We start from the raw sequence: 15,909 nt of genomic DNA, 5'->3' as shown, positions 1-15,909 counted from the left end.
CAGGACTGCCTGCCTGTGGCTGCTCATCACAGTGAAAGATACAGGAAGCACTTTGAGGGAGGATGATGAGGGCCAAAAGTAGCAGCAGAGCAAGCAGTTGTGTGTGTGTGTGTGTGTGTGTGTGTGTGTGTGTGTGTACTGCATTGTATTATTAGCGGAGGCAGGGCAGCTGGGGTTTGAAGTGCTCCACTGTAACTGTACCTATAGCAGCAGTTGTGCTCCTCTGGTATAAATAGTGCAGTGGGCATGTGGGTAGGCAGTTATGACACAATGGCAGAATTTCGGTGTTCTTTCAGGGAGGTTTGAGAATGTGACACCCTGTAGGCGAGGAGCCCCCTAGATGCTACACTGAGGCTTGAAGGTTACATCAATGTGAGGATAAGTGTGCAGAGAGTTTACATGCGCGGCAGTAACCAGATTACTCCCCTTTCACCGTGTAAACAGAAAACGCACTTTGCTTTTTGACATTTTTAAGATTAACACAGACATACCACTCATGTCTGAGAATAGTGCCAATCTTCTCATCTCTCAGCAAGAAAGCAGAGAAGCTTTCTTTCCATGAATGTTGATCTATTCCTTTAACTTGGCTAGTTCTGCTGAGAAAACCCAATAACTTGGTCATCCAAGCCTTGGCTAGCAGCTAAGAAGTAACAGCATGTTGAATATGATGATTTAAATGAGTGATGGTGCACATTAAACACTGCGACTGGCAAAAAGGTTGTAATTTGATGGGAAGAATAACAACTTCGTTATCTCATCTGCAGGGTCCATCCTAGTTAATGACTTGAATTCTGATTACTGACCAAAAACATGCTTTCTGGAGCTTTAGATCAATGACCAACTTATGCAACACCTTAAATCTCTATGCTGATAAATCTATTTTCTATGTGCTTGTAAATAAAAGGTGATTTAATAAGTTTGAGAAGTATTGGGTGGGTGGTGATGGCGCAATGGTTATGACACATGGCTTTGGTGTGGGAGATCTGGGTTCAATTCCCACTGTGATACGTCAACCAATGTGTCCCTGAGCAAGACACTTAACCCCTAGTTGCTCCCGAGGTGTGTGACCTCTGACATATATAGCAATTGTAAGTCGCTTTGAATAAAAGCGTCAGCTAAATGACACGTAATGTAATATTGTTCTGGTAAAAAAAACAATAGTGCTGGAGTATGACAACCATGGTATCTCAGTTCATGTGTGAATATACTCCCATCTCCTGCCATCCCAGCAATCTCTTGGCTGAGATCTGCCTGTTCTCCGTTACACCAGCCCATGATTCTTGTCCTTTCTTACACCCACTTCATCACTTTGCTGCCACGTGCCCCGAAAACTGTCCTGGAAGTAAACCAAGGCCAGGCGCTCCTCTTAAGTAAGTGTGTCCCTGAGAACATAAAGTGAGGACACACTCCAGGCTCTTGTGTTGCTCTGTTATGTCACCACGTCTCAGGCTGAGGGAGCCCCCCCCCCCCCACACACACACACACACATACTCCTCTTCTCTCTGGTCCAAGGAGAGAGTAGAAACTGATAAAGAGCCACTTCCTCCTCAGAAGATCTGTTTGGGCTTTGCAATGAAGCAGAGCCAACACGTTTTGTTTACAGAGGCCTGGCCAGTCTTTTCTAGGACGCATGACATCAATAAATGGCTCAGTACCAGCTACTGCACTGCTAGTTATACACATTTACACTTGTGGAAGTGTGGGAACATGTCTGGGTTTGCTATAGCTAGTTCAGTTAAATGTTCCAACTGTTAGACCAACAAAACAAAATGATAAAATAAAGGTATCAGCATTATTCAACAAATGTTATTCCTGGCAGTATGGAGAGGGCTTTAAAAACATAATTTAGACCTTATGTTGGAAAAAAAGAAAGAAAAAAGAAGTTACAATGGAAAAGTTCAATTGACAAATGAATTAGGATAAATCAAAATGATAAAAAATAGGGACCTCTTTTTAATTTCTATTCTAAAATGTCTGGGTGTGTGTTGGGGTGACTAAGTATTTCTAAAATCCTGGCTACGACCCTGCAAAGAGAGCGAATATGCCATAGTGAATAACAATGAAATGTGTTGTATAGAATTCTGCAAAAGACTTTGATGCAGCTATAAAACATATTGTCTTGAGTTTGAGATTTTTTTTTTAATCAGTTTATGTGAATGTATTGATGGTAGCCGGTACAGAACTACAGTAGTTCTCATGTTTCTTCTAACTTGATACATACCAAAACTTTTGGGAAATATTGGCAACATAAGAAAAAAAAAGCTAAATATTTGTCTTAAAGTTTATCTTGCATCTGTACCTCTTGCTAAGTAAGTTTCCCTATAATGTCATACTGTGTGTACAGAGGTCTGAGTATTGCCCTGCCAGAGTGGAGAGTGAAGAGTTTTAACATTCCAGTATGCCCCTCATATGGTACTTTGTTTTCTCAGAATCGTTGCAGAAAATCCTTATGCTAATGAGACAATGAGAACATGTGTGCCCATTGTGTGTGCTAGACCCCTCTCTGCTCCACGGTGCACCTCTTTCTGGCAGGTTAGCTGGAGGAGTTTGGCATTCTCGGAGCTTCAGAGTATATTTAACCCTGTGGCTCCCCTGCCGGATGGCCCCGCCATATACGGGCCTGAGCGCAGGCAGGCTGGGAATGACTGGGTGCACATGGGCTGGAGAAACAGCAGCGATGACAGGATGATGGCTGAGTGTTGAGCAAGATAGAGGGAGTCCACTGTGAAGAAGTTGAGAGAGCGTGACGTGGACAAGAGAGTGTTTATCGCCCCCTTTGCTTGTTTTTTTATTGACCAGCTGTGGCAGACTCTTTTTCTCGGCCTCGTAGGCAAGTTTATAGGACGAAAACAAACCGAAAACGGCTGCTTGGTAAAGCGATGAGGAGGACGTAAAGATGCTCCAGCTGCAGGCTCAATTGCATTTGATTGGTGGCTTTTGTCAACTGATGTCTTTAGCAACGGTCTTTTGGCAAATCAGAAAGACAACAATAAAGATACACAACCCCAGCCCCCCAAAAATGTCTGTCAGAAGCTGTTGGCAGTACGGATGCAGGCTGCAATCAGAAAAACAAGCACGACATGTGAGAGAATATAGAAATGTGACCTTGCAGACACAAGTGTCAACATTTCTGAGCATGTCACAGTATGTTCAAGTGTGAGTGTGAGACAGACAGAGAGCATGGTATGCATCAGACAGGTGTGTGTGTGCGGGCATCCGAGTGTGAGTGCACATGCAAGTGTATGTATGTGTGTGTCTGTGTGTGTGTGTTTGTGTGTGTGTGTGTGTGTGTGACAGGTGTTTAGCTAGAATGGTGCTAAGCTTTAAGTGCTGTTCCAACCAAGCCCTATTCCTGGGTTTACACACACAGAGACACACAGACACACAGACACACACACACACACACACACACACACACACACACACACACACACACACACACACACACACACACACACACACACACACACACACACACACATACACACAGTTGAGTAATTATTGATAAAGTGGCATAATTTTTTCAATAAGCTACAGAAACCCCTCCCTCAAACAGTGATTGTCCAATCATAGCTTAGCAACTGTAAGTAGGCAATGGCAGGCATAATGGAGGTCTGTCTTTGAATTGCCAGACCTATCTCCACAGCGCTGTGTCAGCGATGGAGTGAGGTCTGGCTACACCACACATACATTCTAGAATAGAAGAAAAAACACTCTGGCTTGTTTGCATTTCTTTAAACCAATCACAATTGTCATGGGCGGCGCTAAGCTCCTGGTGCAGCGACGGTGCCTCTGCAAAATACTCTCAGGAAGAAACTTGTTTTGGTGGAACATTTGCACTTAGGGTGGCGAGCTCTGGAATGGTTAATTCCCCGCAAAAGGAAATGCCACATACAATATTAAATGAAGTTAACAGTTCACACAATACAGTAAGGTTAGCTCTTTAAAATCAGCTGGATACATGGTTAAACATAATTTGCTCTTACCAGTGTATCGTCGAATGAAACGTTATTTCGTCCACAGCAATCAGTCCCGAAACGTTGGCATTTGCTTGATGGCTCGCCGACTACTTTTACCAACCAATGTTTATGTTGATCTGTTTACGATGGAGATCTGGCCAGCAGCATTTTTTCCACCGTGTCTTTATCTTGCCCGGCGAAATAAGCTGCAGCTACCCCCCCTTGACTGCAAGGTTTTTACCCTCGCTAGCTCACTGCAGATGATAGGCCATGCTTATAAAATAAAACCAGTGGGCAAGCACATCTGTTCGACAGTCAATGCCATAAAAGTTTTATTTTGTAAATCTTTACAATCATTTACAGAAAGAACCAAGCAGGTCTGCCTCATTGCACAGTCCAAATTTTTGTCAGAGATGCCGATTCACATGGGACTCGGTGAAACATGGTAGGTCATTTGCAGTGGAAAGACATTTTATTTGATTTGCACAGGGTTAAGATCACAGACGAGATAGTTACAAATTATTAAAGGTCCCCAGGTAATACTAGTCTTGTGTAAATAGGGCTTAAGTGTTGTAATTTTAAATGTTTATAGGTTAAAGTATTACAATTCTGTCATGTGCAAGCAGTTGCAACACATCTCATTAACCAATGACAAATGGCTCAAGGTGTATGCTACCTAAGTAGCTAACAACCACATCTCACTTGTGTCACAGTGTGCATGCATCGACTCAAAAACACTGGCTGCAGATAACTGTATGCAGTCAGATTGTAGCGGCCAGGGTACAGCTGAGGGCAGGGCTGCAGGATGGTGACCCCAAGGCCCATAAATCACCCGCAGTATGCGTGGAGCTCGATTATCGCTCCAGTGCTGGAACCAAAAGAGCCCAGTGCTGAAAGAGGAGCCAAGTAAATAATATAACACTGAGTCCATCACAGTTGCTCTGGAACAATTCTCTGTGGGCTCCTATGATGGGCACTCAGAGCAGAAATCAATGGCCATGGCCTTTTAGGAAGATAAAACGTAAGCAGATTAAATTATTTAATGCTAGAATAAATGGTGATTTTTGTTTATAAAAGAAAGAAAAACTCATTTCATGGTTAGTCTTGGGATTCTTTTGACACAACAGTAAAAATTTCATTGAAAAGAGATATTTGGTCTATGTCGTATATATGAAACTAGTTTTTACTGTCTTTAACAGTCTCGAAAATTAATGTAATTGACAGTGTAAGGGGTCATGGCTACAAAGGACCGCCAAAATAGTTAGCTGAACAGAAGGTCTCATTTCTCCAGAGCCAGTTGACAACCCTTCCTATTAATAGTGAGGATTGTCCTTGGATATTTTTATAAAAGGAGATGGTGTGTGAGTGTGAGAGTGTGCGCATGAGGAAAGTAAGGCAGAAGGGGATAAAGCTTTCTAAGAGAAGACAGACAGAAAGAAGCTCGTATTACAGCAGCCTTACGCACCGCTCGGCTAATGCGTCAGACTTTGTATCACCTTCCCCAAATCTCCTCCTTCACCCTTCTCCGTACACTTGATGTCACTTATTCCATGTTTCTCTGTCTTGTCTGTCATTTTCTACGCACGCGCGCACGCATGCACGCACTCACGCACACACGCGCACACACACATGCACACACACACACACACACACACACACACACACACACACACACACACACACACACACACACACACACACACACACACACACACACACACACACAGAGAGGTCTATTTTTAGCATGCTGTGGGGTTTGAAGGTAGAGTTGTGTCAACCCCTTGTCTCACCCCAGCTCCAGGCCTTACAAGGACCCCCCGGCAGACACTGTTACCTAGCAACCAGCTGTGTTTGCACCTAAGCTGTGAAGGTCCAGCGCACGACCCGCACCTGCCCTTCATCATCTTAATTATTAAAGTCACCATCACCCATCCTCCTTCACATCATCATCATGTTGATCGTGGTTCGGCGTGCTAATGCAGCACAAAAGAGAGATGTGAAGTTGTGCCTGTTGTGTGTCCAGTTGTTGTGAGGAAACAGAGTGTGAGTGTGGAGTGCCAGCTATAAAATGTATGCTGTTTGAAAAGAAAAAAAAAGGATTGTTATTTGAGGATTCTTTCCTCTTTTCCTTTCATGTATGAATGAAATGATTTAGTGTCAATACTTAAAAAGTACTCCACCATTTTAGCATTTCACTCAAGATAGACAGTTCCACGCATTCCTCTTCCTTGTTAAAACCTGGCGCCTACATTACCCACAATTCAACTTGACTGAGATTCGGGTGCGTTATGCTAGTAGCAGCTAATAAAGAAAGAGACGAGGAGGTCAGGTAAGCAAGTCACTGCTTTCTTTTTTTATTTTCAAACTTGTAGTCTTCAGACTCAACAGAAACTGACTCAAGTGACATGACAGCAACATCTTAATAATATTTTGAGTTGATGATATGTATTATAGTATCACAATATCAACTTCATATATGTTATTGCTGGGAAATATGCTTTTTAGATTTTTTTGCCCAGCGTTAGATGACAAGCTCATTAACGCTCTCTTTGTATTCGAAATATAAAGCTAAACTGCTAGCAGGTCGTTAGCTTAGCTTAGCACAAAGACTGGAAAGAGGGGGAAACGGCTAACCTGGCTCTGTCCAAAGGTAATAAACTTTGCGTACCAGGACCTCTGCTTACTATTTAAGATATGTCTTGTCTGTGTAAAATCGGCTAGCTGTATCCCCCTGTTTTCAGTCTTGTGCTAAGCTAAGCTAACTGGCTGTACATTATTTGCCTTTATTTGCACAATAAAGGGGATTAATAGGCCCCAAAAGACTGACAATTCTTTAATGCCATCATCATTATCTCAACTATCGGCTTTGAAGTTATTATGACACGCACCTTTGAACATCATCCTTATAATCATAATCACACTGTTACCAGGATTCTCATAATAGCCAATTATAACAACCATCATTATTATCTTTCTAGGCCGAGTCACCATTTTATCCCATTTACCCCCGATGTCCATCATGTCATAAAGTCCAATTATGTTAATGATCCCAGCGAGACACCGGGGAGCAGCAAAGAGTGTGACAGTGAGCTGTGATTGTGATGGCAGGGCTAGAAGGAGAGCAGAGGAGCAGAAAGGTCGAGGCCATTAGAAAGCGACAGCTGCTGGAGACAGTGACATGTTGAAAGACAGAAGAGGAGCACAGACACTCAACTGCAAGCGTGAGTCCTGTGAAAAAACAAACGCGACAATAACACAGAATTTGCCAGTGAATTAAGGGTCAAAATGGGTGGTGATGTTTAAGTTAAAGGAGCAGCGTAAGGACGCTGATATTTGGAATCATATTTTACATTAACGGGGTCAGATGTAATAAATTAGAAATCAATTAAATTGAGGCCTCCTGCTTCCTGGTTTTTAGAAACACGACTACTCTGATTGTTCTTAACTTTTTTCAACCTTGAAATAGCAGATCAAACAGTTTGAGCGAGCCATTTCTGGTGTGGTTTAAAGTAAAAATCATCAGTGAATCACAGAGGGCAGAAAACTGCTGCTGCGCTGTTCTCTGTAGGAGGAAACTGGTTGCATCTCTGACCACAGATCCGATTTTTGCGTTTGACCGACGAGTCAAAAGGTCTCACGGAGAGATTTGAGCAGTTTTCTGCCCTGTGTGAGTCAATGTTGACACTTTAAATCTGCAAAACTAATATTTTTGGTCTCTTAAAGGCAGTGGAAACAAGGTGTGAGCATTTAGCAGTCCCTCATTCTTTTGTAACTCCTGTCATTTCCCTTTTCCAAATTTGTTTTAGCTGAAAGTCACATTTCCCCTGACTTGACTGGAGGATTATTCCGATCACCTGGGTGTCAGGACAGGCTCCTAAATAAAAATTAAGAACAGCTTGGTGCATTTCCCCTCTCGGACAATAGGGTGTGACGACGCCCTGTCTTTAGGGCCTTGACTTAATGCAGGTCTCGTTTCAGTAGAAGTTGTCAGCCAGAAACTCGGGTCTTTAGGCCCTTTTGAGACTTCTTTCATGTATTTTGCTTTTCTGATTGGGGGTGATTTTGAGCGTTGTGAAACCAAGCTTGAGTGAATATTAAAGAACACCTTTCCACTAATGATAACCGCACACCGGCATGCTTTATTTTGTTATTAGTTTATTCATTGAAACTCCCTTATACGCATTTCCTTATTATTGAAGAGGCATATGTTTATCATTGAGGAGGCATTTTGTTATAACTTAAGAGGCATTTTTTCATTTTTATTAATAATCGGAACATTTAACTGATATGAACACGCTCCATATGAACAAAGCCCAGTGCAACAAGTTTAAACTTCACCGTGTGTACATGTCTCTGTACAGATGATTTGCATTAAAGCAGCTACAATCACTATTCGGATAAGGTTGCTTGTAATGATGAAACCACAGAGTTGATAAATGTGCTTGTTGCAGTACTGATTGCAGCTGATGTGGAAGAAGCCTGAGAACCAGTTCCCAACCACATAATACAAAAAGTATTTACTTGGAGAAACCAATGCTGTGAAGTGCTTTCACAATGAAAAAATGCCTCCTTAAATGACTGCAATGATTAATGTGCAGAGTTAATTAAATCTCTGATGCAATGCTTTCAATTACACACCAATATACTACATATATGTAGCGCTGTGTGTGGTTATTATAGTTTGATAAAGCAAGCTATGATACAATGCATCACGGTAAGATTAACTGTGTAGAACATCATATTGCCACATTCAGAGATTATCATATACACTAACACTATTTTCCTTTCTGCCTTTTGAATTATTGAGCAAAAATAATTTTTCAAAAGTACTATCGTACACACACACACGCATACATACATACACACACACACACCCTTTGAGACATTTCTCACATGCTTTCCCATGGTGATTTTATTCCAGAACACTCAGCTGGTGTGGGAGTGAGCCACCTGACATGTTGTTAATGTATACCACAGAGTTAAAGTACCACATGTAAACATGGTGGTAAAAGTTTTATTTTTTGGTATTGAGCATGTTATTGTTTTGCAAGTTAGTGGTTGGTTAGCAAAGAATGGGTGTGTGCACACACACACACACACACACACACACACACACACACACACACACACACACACACACACACACACACACACACACACACACACACACACACACACACACACACACACACACACACGTTGGCCTAAGTTTCTATAGCATGCCAGAGACTTTTTTTTTCTCACAAAACTGAATAAAAACCAACTTCACTGGATGATGATGTTGTTGTGATGACCGATTTATTACAGTATAGAAATTGCTTACTTCTTACACATAAGCTACAACAAAACTCTTCATATAATTAAATCATTCATTTTGAAAAATCACTATTCTCAAAAGTGGACAAATGCAATAAATCTAGTGAAGCACAGACATTTTTTTTTGAAATACATCATCTCAAAGTTACATAATTATGGTTTTTAAGACATTGATAGAAATGTGTAAAAATCTCATTTCTCCAGGAGCAATAAAAAATATTTCATATGTGAACTGAACATTCACAGCGGCCGGGATAGCAAAGTGAGGACGGTATAAGTTACTCATAATAAACTGTAGTTCACATTTAATAAAAGATGATATCATGTATTCAGACACAAGTGTGGATAGTACTGTTGCAAGAAACGATTAAGCTGAACTCGTTTTCAATTCAGAGAGTGGAATTTATGTAAAAAAAATTAAAAAATATACATGAGAGAGACATAACCAATACATAAGAGAACCATATTTAAAACACAGTTCTTTCCAGTTTAAAGCCATCAGTGAGGAAAGGACTTTACCGTGTAAACTGGAATCTACGCCAATAAAACATTACTGTTCAGTCATATGTTTGATCCCAACAAACTAATAAAAAGGTAAATTAGAGATATTAATTAACTGATTGTCAGGTTGGTTTAACTCATGTTGTTGAAGACACTACGATGTTTTAAGTGTTAGTAGAAAGGAGACAGATAAGCAGACGGAGGAGCATAAACTGAGCATAACGATCAACTCCTCCTAGTTTCCACAGGCACCAGACTCTGGCCAGCAGGGACTGTCAGGGTCCCACACACACACACACACACACACACACACACACACACACACACACACACACACACACACACACACACACACACACACACACAGAATACAAACACACATTGTCAACATGGTCCAGTTCTCTCATTGGCATATGCATTTTTCTTTGTTAGTAGCACATTATACATATATAATATCTGTTTTATAATAACATGAAGAGTAGTAATAAGAAGAATACTATATTTTACAGGCTTGATTTGTCCGGTGCCAGTTAGTTAAACTGCTCTTTTAATGTCATGACAATAAAAAATATCTTTCTGTTGTCTCTTCGTAAGAATCACTATAAAATCTGTGTGTAAGTGTGTGTGTGTGTGTGTGTGTGTGTGTGTGTGTGTGTGTGTGTGTGTGTGGTGAGCTGAGGTGTCCTATAGGTTGCTGAAGAGTTCATTTTTCTTGGTCCAGTCCATGGGCGGGGCTCTCTTGTTGGAGCGTTTCTGGTGGGCGCGCTCTTTGACCTGCTGCAGGGACAGGTTGAGCGCTGGGATGGCGTCTGCGATGAAACTCTGATGAAAAAACGGGAACAAATGATGTTACATTATGTTCATTTAAAAAAAAAAAAAAAAAAGTTGTTGTGCTGCAGGATATATCCTGAGATGTACCTCAGGTGGGGTGTTAGCGGGCGGGGTTGTGAGCGAGGTGTTGGACGAGGCATTGGATGGAGAAGGACTGACTGACAGCTTTGAGTCCCTCTCTGCCTCTTTGGCCCCTCTACCATTCACCTGGGAACACACAGACTCAGCATCAGCATCACTTCATTATTATACTATCAAATCTTTACAAATATAGACATTTATTAACATGGTCAACATTTACAAGGCAGTCACATCACTGTACATTTCAACAAGTGTGATTGGGAAACTATTCTTTTTTCCCAGCCTTGGTGCAGCAACAGACCTCACCACAGGGGGGCAACCTTGGATTTGAGTTGGGGTTTTTCTATTGAGTACACGTTTACCTTAGTTAGAGGCACCTGTGAAGTGTTTCTCTAACACATAATTAGTTTAAGAAAAGCTTATATTGGGACGTATGTGTAAATAAGTAAGAAAAATGTATGGTGTGTTTTGAGCTTCCTTCTTAGTGTTTTTACGGTCAAACACGTCTGCTGATTTAGTGATGTGGGAATCACAATTAAGAGGTAATTAGTACATCTGTGGGGATTTCCTTGGAATATATTCGGCGAGAAAGCAAAAGCAGTTCAAACTTGGTTTTGTAAGAGTGGTGACTGGTGAAATTTGAGAAACTCATCCTGCTCATCTACCCTGTTGCATTTCTCATCATTTGATTCAGATTATTTCTTGCCCCTAGCGTTTTCTGTATGTTTGAATGAGTTGCAAAGGTTGCAGGAAGAGGTATTTTAAGTTCCTGCAAACTCAGTATTAGTGTCTCCTGTCAAACAAAATGGATTTTGAGCGCAGCCCAACCCACCACCCTTTAAAGACCGCATCTTTTACCTGACGACTTCTCCCTGACCTCTGGCACCCCCCCACCATGTAACTTTACTGCTGCACATACTGTCCCTGAGCTACGGGAAGCCCCAGTCAGGCTACACTTGCCCTTGCATGTTTGGCCAAACGCCTGAGCGAAAGGCAGCCATGGTTGGCACATTAGATTCTTTTAGCTGGTGTTTTAGTGTCCTCATACAAGTCTGGAATTATCTCTATCTTATCAACGCTGATTTGCGTCCAAGTCTAGCGTGTCCACCTGGGAACAAGACACTCTGGTAACCTGAGAGACACTTAAAAAGCATTCCTGTGAGGTTAGAAAAGCACACACGCATACATAAAGCTTGTTTTTGTTGGAATATACAGTACAAGATTTCAAAGCAAGAGTATGACATTTTGGGAAATAAGCTTGTTCTATTTCTGGTGGAGAGTTAAATGAGAATATTTATACCACTCTTACATCTGTATTTCAAATATGCTAGAGTTTATTAAATACAGACAGACTCGGATCACCACAGCTGTTGTAAACAGGGACTGTGAGGTTCCTTTTAGAAAAACCTATTAAAGGTAGTGCATTATGGAACCCACTACCCCCAACTATAAGGGGATGTCCCACTCTGGCCACCTTTAGGAGCCAGGTGTGGCTTAGAGTTAACCAAACGTGCAACCGCCTCTAACTGTACGTTGTACCGTATTAGCCCAGTAGAGCATACTAATGAATTGTGTCTCCGTTTTAACACTTACTAATGAATTGTATATCTTTTGTCCTTTTTATTGTAACTTCAACCTGCATAATGGACTACAGATGGAAACTAGCCCTTGGGCTACAATCTAGCATTTTTACGTGTACATGTTCATCAAATGTGCATTGTCCTGAAATAATAAAATAAAACATAAAAAAAATATGAAGCTACAGCCCGCAGCCACTTAATGTAGCTTAGTTTAGCAATAACTACATTTAACAAAATTCACTCACCAGCACTTCTAAAACTCTAATTCACTTCTTATTAGTTGTTTGTGTATAATAAAAAAAAAGTATAAAAACAACAATTTTGTGTTTTACGGAGGCGTTATTGTGGGAATATTTTTTTGGGCTGAGAGCAGTAACATCCTGGAGTCTCAAAACCAAGATATATCCGTCACATAACCATAACAAAATAGTCTTTTGCCGTTTTAAAGGTTTGTTCAGACAAAAAGTGAAACATATTTTTGCCTTGCGTGATTTGACTGCCGCTGATCATTGGTATTTATTCGTCAACCAGCTAATGTAACCAAGTGTACAGACGTTAGCTGTGATGTAAAGGTAGAAACGGACGCGCAGACCGTGCCAGGGGGAGTGTGACTGGGTGTTCTTTCTGCTATTTCCCTCCAGTCTTTCTCCTTTTTTTGTTCTCGTCCCTGTACGTTTATGAAGCATATAATAGCGTTGCAGAGATGGCGCACTTTTGTAGGCTAACCCGGTTAGTTGGCATCGGCCTGGTTCCCCTCGACAAAAAGCCAATGGGATTTTTTATATCGACTTTTGGATTATTGCAGAAAATAAGCTCTGTGGCAAACAAAAGTTTATGATGCTTACACGTTTTCACATTTCAGGCATATAACCAAAAACCCATCCAAAAAACCCATTGACTTCGACACAAGTGCAAAACTGCTGACTCATTTCCAGGTTTTAGAACTCAGTCCTGCAGCACTCTATGAAGCTCCAGGACAGGCAAGAATGCTTCTTTCACGTTGAAACATTTTCAAATCGCGCATCTTGGCGTTATTTTGTGTCAAACTAAATCTTACCATTGACTTTGTATGGAATCGCGCTGCCTCTGAAATTCGCTTTCATTCTGTCTGAACACACAGTTCCACTTCAGTGTTTGTACAGATTCAACAAACAAGCGTATTTCCCAAAATGTCAAACTATTCCTTTAAGTCTGTGAGTAAGTGCACTTGCCTCCTACAGTAAGTGGTGGCCAGTGTGTCTCATTGGGATTATGACCAAATACGTCAGCAGGATTAATATGAAGTTGCTACATTCTTCATGTCTCGGCTCCAAAGCGCTCCTTCTAGTTTTAATGTACTTTTTATACAAAACGCTATAAACTGTGGGGTCAAGCCACTTCATCTACTGGCGGATTTTTATTTTGTATACACAGTCTGTCCTTCAAATAATTTAAAGTTAATGGAGTACTAGCTGGGTGCGGTTTTCCTCAAAGCACCATACAATGAATGCCAGAACGGTTAGACAATCACAGGAAGTCCATCGAGTACACGTCTCTGTGATTAATAACTCACTTCGCCAGCGTCTCGGTTCTCTGATGTGGCAAACCACACCTGAATGCCAAAAATGCTGCGTGTTTCTTTGAAACCCTGTGTGACCTTACGAAGAGCTACAGAGTATTCAACTATTATTGTCCTCTCTGTCAGGAAGGAGAGACTCCATCAGAGAAGAAGGGAAGTTGCTGCTGTGGGAGACCGACAGCTCTTCACACACTTCAAAGTTTAAATCCCACTTTTGGCTTCACTCTAAAGCAGATCTCCAAACCAAATGATAGCTCTACACTCTTTTTAGTGTCATCCTGCATAATGTGTCTCTGGGATATATTTGCTGCTGGTGTAATCTTACCTTCCCCTCCATTCCTCCGTTAATCACAGGCTCAGGCAGCGGACCTGTAGGCATGAAAGTGACACAAGAATCAGTCATTGGACTCCAAAAATACAACTCTTCCCCTGTCTGTCAGGACTCATATCATGTCGTGATACTTGCAGTCCTTCAGTCCTGCACCATCAGCTCCATTCTGCTAGATCAAGAGTCTCTCTGCAGCTCACCTTTCATTCCAACAACACTTACTCTATTACATAGCGCAAGTGTGAGCAGATCATCTATTATTCACAGATGGTTCATCTTCTATGAGATGGGGCTCCTCCTGGTGCTCTCTACCTCCCCCTCATCCTCCTCCTCATCCTCCAATGCATAACACAGACCCTCCACATATCAGATAGCTGTAGTGGAACGTTTCCTTGCAGTTTTTCCTCATTGGCATATAGCCATGTTCCAACACCAACCTCATTTTCAGATGTGGTAACTCATCACAGAGGTCCGACACATCTCTTACCTTCCATCCCTCTGATCCTCCGCACAGCCGAAAAAGAGTTTTCTAGCTAGTGATGATTATTACTGGAGATAGCAGCCGTCCCTCCAGACTTAATCTGAGATTAGAGTCCTCCACAGGTCTTTGCTGTGCGTGTTTGCGCCCCCGAGTCTGAGAGGAGCCTCTCCAAATCCTGATAAGGCTCCAGCTCCAGGCTGAGAGGTTACTTGGAGTGAGCGCCTTGGAAACCAAACAAAGCTGCTGGCCAGCCGGGCTGCTCAGGGAGAGGCTGTGTGAGTGAGTTGACGTTAAAAGTCGCTGAAGGCAGGTGCCCTCTGAGTGGGCAGCATGTGAAGTGCAGGCAGTTACCTGGGAAACGCCTCGCTGGAATCTCTCCCCTGTAGGGCGGCATAGTTTTTAATCTGGGACTGGAAACACTGGAGGGTTTGAGAGTCCAGGAAATGATGAACCATCTGCCTCTCATTCAGTGAAGGCAGTTCAGTTTCTCTTTTTGCCCCCCATGTGGTTCATCGCACAAAAGTACACAACACAGGACAAGTCACCCACGTGCTTACCGATAGATCTACCTAATTTATTCATAAATGGAAACATGGAAGCTTTTAAACCGTCGACAAATATTAACGGAAGAACAATCTATTTCCTCTGTCTTGGATACAGAGGGCTGCATCTCCCCCCTCCCACAACCCCATTCTCCAACTGTTGCCATGCCAACAACTGGCAGCAGCATGTTTACATGAGGCATCTGAGTGGTACTCAAACACACACAAACACACACACACACACACACACACACACACACACACACCACCACCTGCCTATGGATCTTTTTCTGTGGAGGGACAGCCCTCAAACACAGAAACTAAATCACAGGCTGTACTAGGGCTCCCCCTGGTGGCCGTGGTAGATATACCAGGACCTGTGTCATGTCAAAGTGCCTTTGAGCATGGCACTGAATCCCCTACCAGCTCCTGGGATTACCATGTCTGACCTGTTTGTGGATTTGGAGAGAAGGTCGCAAAAAGAGGATCCCTTGAATCAGTCATGTATTCATTCATTGATCTTGAAAGTTCAGTAATGACCTCTGAAAAATCAGTTTGACAGAGAAGTCTAGACAATGATCCTCTTATGGGACGGGTTTTTTTTTTGAGCTTTCGGGGCTCCAAAATCTTGTGGCCTTTATCAGTGGATGGAGTTATCACAGGACTGAAATTTCACACTTTAGGTCTCCATGACAACTGAACAAACTTCATCTGTTGATTAAGGCCACGGGA

At 42.0% G+C, this 15,909-nt stretch overlaps 1 protein-coding gene across 1 annotated transcript in view; it reads right to left on the bottom strand.

Annotated features, from left to right (window-relative positions):
• Positions 1-9,235: 9,235 nt before the first annotated feature.
• The window catches only part of LOC120574961 (Na(+)/H(+) exchange regulatory cofactor NHE-RF1-like), a 30,385-nt gene continuing 23,711 nt past the window's right edge, over positions 9,236-15,909 (bottom strand). The window contains exons 4-6 of the mRNA XM_039825488.1: positions 14,152-14,195; positions 10,695-10,814; positions 9,236-10,598 (exon numbers count right to left, since the gene is read on the bottom strand). Coding sequence (XP_039681422.1) covers positions 10,461-10,598; positions 10,695-10,814; positions 14,152-14,195 — 302 coding nt within the window. The 3' untranslated portion in view covers positions 9,236-10,460. The remainder of the gene's footprint in view (positions 10,599-10,694; positions 10,815-14,151; positions 14,196-15,909) is intronic.

The sequence above is a fragment of the Perca fluviatilis genome, chromosome 15 (assembly GCF_010015445.1).
Source record: "Perca fluviatilis chromosome 15, GENO_Pfluv_1.0, whole genome shotgun sequence".
Lineage (NCBI taxonomy): Eukaryota > Metazoa > Chordata > Actinopteri > Perciformes > Percidae > Perca > Perca fluviatilis.
The sequence above is the reverse complement of the archived record's forward strand: the minus strand, read 5'-3'. Positions and strand labels throughout refer to the sequence as shown.